This window comes from Amia ocellicauda, chromosome 9 (assembly GCF_036373705.1).
Source record: "Amia ocellicauda isolate fAmiCal2 chromosome 9, fAmiCal2.hap1, whole genome shotgun sequence".
NCBI lineage: Eukaryota > Metazoa > Chordata > Actinopteri > Amiiformes > Amiidae > Amia > Amia ocellicauda.
The window spans coordinates 16602329-16608748 of record NC_089858.1 but is presented as its reverse complement, the minus strand read 5'-3'; the positions used below and the strand labels follow the sequence as shown (position 1 = coordinate 16608748).

Genomic DNA, 6420 nt, shown 5'->3' with positions numbered 1-6420 from the left:
TTCATTACCCCCTCCCCGATATTAAATATTTAGAAAGTTACCCACAGTCCCCTGCCTATTCTCTCTTGGAGAGCCTGGCCTGAGCACAGCGCGTAGCTGCCTGGGGTCAGTCGCTGTTCCTGATCAGAGAGCCCCTGACAGAAGAGGATGCATTTGGCGGGGGCTGGACAGGACAGCACCTGCGCAGGGATGACAAGGAGACAGGGGGGGGTGGGGGGGCAGACACACACGCTCTCACACTCTCAACCCCACAGCAGAGCACAGCAGAACACAGCAGAGCACAGCAGAGCACAGCAGAGCATAGCACCGAGCCTTCTCCATTTGATCTCCAGGTTTTGTCGAAGTGCTCCGATGGGAACGCCTGTGCTCCAGATTTTCCTCAAGTTGAGACGATCCCCAGGCGCTTCCCGGCACCATCCCACACTGCTGCCTCTGCAGGCATGACGTGCAACGTGCAGAAACACTCCGAACTTGGCAAACCCACTGCTGTCCTCACTCGCTCACACACATGCAAAGGCACACACGCACACCCCTCTCCTGCAGCGCACACAGAAATGGACCCTTCCACACAGGAATCGTGATAAACGAATCCGGGTTACCGGCCTTGTGCGAGAACACTGCGACAGCCCTCCGACCCCAGTGCTCTGAATTCTCCTATCCGTCTGCTAACTTTAAACTTCTGGGCTATTTGTCAGTGTGCCAGAGCTTGATAACATGGGCAGCCACCTGGCTCCACTGAGGAGCTGTTAACGGAGGTGAGAGGAGACAAGAGGGGCCTACTGACAGGGACATTTCCACTCGAACAAAGGGGTCATTCTGCATGCTGTTTGTACTGGCCACAGACCCAAACACTTTCCGCGCCTCCGATCCCCAGGCTTGGCTGCAGCGGCTAGTAATCGTTTGCTGGCTGCACCCCTTCCTCGTTCGGGGAGGAAAGCAGGGGGGGAACCAGAGTCCCCACCCTCACACAGCACCCCCCTCCCCCAGCAGACACAGAAATGTCCTCAACCACTTTGTTTTAACACCATTCCCACCCCCCTAATCCACTGACTGACACGGCTTTATATACGGTGCAGTGAAAGTATCTGATGTAGCCCTGGCATGGTACGATCTGAAGTCTACAGAAGTACATGATCTCCGATTCAGTTGGATTTTTATTTTACAATTATTAAAAAGCTGTACAAAAGGTCTCTCCCTCTGTGTTTCTCTCTCTCTTAATTCTTATTCCAACTCGCGATTTATTATTTATAATTATTCTGAGCTGGTGGATCCAGCAAATATAATATATATATATATATATATATATATATATATATATATATATATATATATATATATATATATATATATATAATTTGGCTGGGCAGCTATTGAACGTGGGTGGGCTAAAATTAATAAGATATCTGTGGGGGAGAATGGAGAAAAAATAAATAAAAATCCTTCTGTCCTAGTCAGGATATAGTCTTATGGGATTGATATTATTTGAAATAAAACTACACAGCAAACAAACAACAAATACAAAAAAAGGGAAGGAAGAAAGAAAAGACTATAGCGATGCTGCTGCAGAGGCCAGTTACCTCACAGTCAAAGGGTGCAGTAATGATGTGTTGAAAATTAATTTCAGCTGCTCAGAAGGAACATCAATGTAGTCAGAGCCCTCTCCTTCACACAGGCTGCGAAAACAAGGTAGCAGCAGCAGGACACCAACATGGGCTACCAGACGCTCGGACCACAACCGCACAAAGCCCACCTCTCCTTCTCTTGCAGTGCAGCACCGTGGGAACCGTGGGAACTCCAGCCCCAATCTGACACCGGCTCGGGATTCTCAACGGGACCTCTGTGGCCCGGAGACGGTGCACCACAGACAGTCCCCCCCACAGCGCCGCACGGACTTCCACCACAACTCGCTGCAGCCCCATCCAATAAAGACAGCAGCTAAAACTTCCCCAAACCCCCCGGAACAGTCCTCCCCAGGGTGAGGAGAGAACTTAAAAGGATTCGTCAGCGAGTGTTTTTTAATTTACTATTATTTTCAAAATAATAAAGCGGGGGCCAGGGAGCGCTGGAATCCCTGCAGAACGTGTGGATTATTCTGCAATCTCCGGAACTGACAAGGGTGCTCCCAGGAGAGGGCAGATTTTAAATGTATTTTTTTTTGTATAATGTTTTTTTTAAGATTTTTTTTTCTCCCCCATCCTCTCAGCAACACGTTGGTCTCTGCTGACTGTGGAGAGGAAATCTCATTTTACATCGAGGAGGCTTTCTTCATAAGGAACAGGGAGGAAAGGGCAGACCTGGGGTAGCCACTGTGTTACTACTAAGCAAGTTCAGACACACAACACCTAGCTCAGTGAGCGGGGTGACCAGCCACTCACATTTCTACTTTTATATAGATACCGACACACACGCACACAAGCACTGTGTAAGTAGAAGCCATACGTACAGAAGTGTCATGAACGACTGAAAAGAAATGGTGAAATATTGTCATCGCCTAGTTGTGAAAAACTTCACTGACAACCCCCCCCCGCCAATTCCTCCCCCCCACTCACCCCAGACTCTCCTGGTAAACTCTCCCCTGTTGCAGTGGACACCACCCCGTGTGTGACTGGCTGCTCTGGGGTGGGTGGGGGTGTGCGGACAAGGATCCAAGGAGCGCAGTGGGATACAGCTTCCCACAGAAATCGCCTCAGGGATCACATTACTTTACCTTACTGAATTTCACCCAATTTGTGTTTCAGCTCTCAGCATGCTTGGTTAACCCCTTCAGACTTGGCAATATTCCTCAATACTGGAGAGGAGGCAACGCTGTGTGATAAAAGCATGGGAGAGCGGGGGACGCTGTTCTCTCTACAGAGTAAGTAAAGGAATTCTGTGATGAATACATATATTTATTAACAGACATCACTCAACATCCTTGAGGTTCGGGGTTGTACCGCACACCTCTGTCCTCTCAGAGTGGCCTTGCCAGCTCACGGCGGAGTGACCGGTGTGTGCTGATGGCGTGAGGGGAAAGGGAGAGGCTTACCAGCAGGGCAGAGGTGTGTGCGGTGCTCAGTCAGCTCCGCCAGGCACTCGAAGTCCTGTTGGCAGTTGTCGCAGGTGTAAAGGGCCTCGTCGTCCAGGTCGTCGTCACCTGCTCGGTCCTCGTGGCTCGTCACACTGTGCCCGTCCTCCAGCACCCGTCTGTCCTTGCGCTCCTGCTCCTGCTCACCTGCCACCGCATCTGCACGAGAGAGAGAGAGTTCACGTGAGATCGGAAGCACAAACACAACACAATACACCCCCACTACAGAGCAGAGTGCCCGTACAGGTTTTAAAGCACAACAGGGTCACAGATTGGCTAGCCGAGTATACTTCAAGCTTAATTACCTTACTTTTCAGTTTGAGTTTGTAACGGGAGTCTCGGTTGATTCTACACACAAGATCCTGCAACAACTCCCCCACTGGCCAACAAAATCAAAACACAAGTGTCAGGAAATCGACTGTGAACCCAGCCGAGACGTCCTGCCACGGTAACGAGCTGTACAGATGTATCACATGGGTATGGCAGGCATGAGAAGGGGGTGCTGCTGTCTGTCTGCCCTGCAACATACAGACAAGTAAGATGCAATGATCAAATGTCAGGAAAAGCCTGGCAGTACCGGAGTACTCGGTTGCCCTCTGTGCAGACCTGCAGAAAAATCTGCCACAGCAATATTCCAGCCTTTGTTGTTCGTTTTCACACCCTATTATCACATGTTAAATGCTCTGCTCCCAAGGCCAGAGCTGGAACCTGCACGAGAGAGAGAGAGACTGGGCACACACTTTTCACAACGTCCTTAATGATCGGAGCTTAGCATTTAGGAAAAAAAAAAAAAAAGGAATGGACACAAACTCAAAAGCATCCCTGCCTGTGTGAGTGGAGTGAGGAAGATAGAGAGAGAGACAGAGACAGAGGAGGGATGAAGTCACACTGCTGTAAAGACTCTGGCAGTTGGTGGTCGGGCCGTATCAGGGGCTCAGTCACGGGGGACTTTTGACCAAGGGCCATATGTCAGCACTGCCCGGCCCAGCTCTGCCTGTGTGTGTGTGTGATGGAGGGGGGGGAAAGGGGAAGGCCCCCCTTCCGTACACACACATACTCTCATTACAAACTAGGACTTTAAACACAAGGGAAGGGGTCAGGGGAGGGGTTCCAGATCATTTTTTAGAAGCCTTTTGCAATCCCCTATGGAACAGTAAAGAGAAAACAGTATTTGTTGGACTAAACTGGAGGGGAATTCCAGAGCTGTGTATCAAAACAGGACTCAGTGTTGCCTACACACACACACGATTTGGAAAACAAAATAAAAAATGGGCCAAACTTCAGAGAGAGAGTAGCCTTGTACTATGAATATCTAAGCAGAGGTTTTCATCACATAAGTACAACATATATGGAGTACTGCAAGAAGCACGTTTTAGATTAGTCCAGTGCCTGCAGTTACAGTGTACTGAGGGCACAGACAATGGCTGGGCTCTCTTGCAGGTTCTTGTAAAGTGCCCTTGCAGAATGTAATGTAAATAAATAAATAAAACGCACATCTCTCCACATATTGGTGTTTTAGTACAAACACGCATGCCTGCCTTCTTGGCTCTATAATGACAGAGACGGGATAGAGGGATGCAGTTATCAGAAAACAAGGGAGTGCTATATTAGCTTGCAATTGTATAGGGTTGTGTGGCCCCCAAACGCTTGAATTCGCCATGCCAGCAGAGTTCCTCGCCAATAGGCGTACGTAGCGGTGCAACCTGCAGCCCTCGCTAAAGAGGAAAATAAAAAACAGTGCAGGCGACAGAATGTGACGCTCGGTCTTCTCGCCCCCCCAAGGTGGCTCATTGAGATGGATGGAAAGCGGTGGGAGAGAGTGGTGTGAGGCAGAGGAGAGCAGCAGAGACGCCTGGCACAGAGAGAGATTGTCTGGCGGGGGGCCACCCAGGCCCCCTCCGCTCTCATTGCTCCCCTCGGTTGCCTCTTTCCAATAAGCGTTTGCAATCTCCAGAGGTAAAATGGGTCTCGCAAGGGGGCCGGAGCACACTTCATTTAGAAACCCACACACTGCGCAGACCACCGTTATTACAACAAACAGTATCATCTCAGTACAGTGCAAAATTGATACATAGAATCTCGCCCAGCTGCACCAAATGGAGCTCCAATGGGGGCTCTGATAAACACAGACTACACAATTTATCTGGGAGGGGGAGTCCAGTCATTCCCGCAAAGTACTCTTGATTGGATGAGCCTCAGGGAAGCGTACTGTATAACAAATGAAATAAAAACAAAGACACGCTGCCTCAGAGAGAATAGCGTCCCTTCAGCTTCCTCTCTCTCCCTCCCTTTCTCTCTCACTTCATCCTTCTGTACAGGGCAAAACAAAATAAAATAAAAACATTGGGAGTGCTTGCACATACAACGCAGGAATGGGAGAACCAGTCTGGGCCCTAGCCTGTTAAAACCACAGTGCTGAGAGATGCGTACATTTTCTGAACAAGGCAATTATTTTTCATAATGCTCAGCTGAGACATTGTAAAGCTAATGTGTTTTAAACAATTCAATCAAACTTAAAAGTGCACTTCCGAGGTGAGTAAGGATGATCCAGAGGCCCGTTTAGCTACTCGAGCCCCAGCCACGGGCTGAAGCTCGTTAGAGCTGGGATTCTCATCTCCCACCCACCTTGATCTGCTTCAATTTAATGTTTAAATGAAAGGTCCCCCTAGATCTAAAAATCATGGTTTTATGCGTCTCTATGTGTGGTTATAGTGTACAAGTAAGATAAACATCGCTCTTCCAGATGGAGTCCATCATATAACCAACTTTTAAAAATTAAAAATTAACCAAATAATGACAGATGTCAAACTTCAACATGTACACTCTCTCTGGCGTTACTGCGGATGTGCTGTGTCACTACATCCTGTTGAGCGGAAAAGCCAGATTTGTCTTCTGCACGGCAACTAGTATTATCAAGTAAATCCAGTCAATTACTTTTTACCTCCAACAGAGGAGATGAATCTACATAGGAGATTGCAAGTAATGACCACCAATCTATACTCTGGAGCTTGTGTGGAGACTGGGAGATACACACACACAGCGCCTATAAAAGATCTACACCTACTTTCAATATTTTTATCTTTTGTTGCCTTATAGCCTGGAATTAAAATGCAATTGCTTTTTCCTCCCATGTACCCCACAACTTTCTAATTATTTTTTTAAATTTTGCAGAAAATCTATTATTACAAATAAAAACTTAAATAGCTTGGTTGGAAAATTGCCCACCCTCCTTGTAATAGCAATTCTAAATTACCTCAAGTGTAAGCAATCACCTTCACAATCATACACCAAGCTATGCGGCCTCTACCTGTGTTAAATTTTAGACATTTACATGATTTCAGGATACATTCAGCAGT

At 47.8% G+C, this 6420-nt stretch overlaps 1 protein-coding gene across 1 annotated transcript in view; it reads right to left on the bottom strand.

Moving 5' to 3' along the window:
• znf423 (zinc finger protein 423) overlaps nucleotides 1–6420 on the bottom strand; it is a 128220-nt gene that overhangs the window by 89447 nt on the left and 32353 nt on the right. The window contains exon 3 of the mRNA XM_066713472.1: nucleotides 3026–3223. Coding sequence (XP_066569569.1) covers nucleotides 3026–3223 — 198 coding nt within the window. The remainder of the gene's footprint in view (nucleotides 1–3025; nucleotides 3224–6420) is intronic.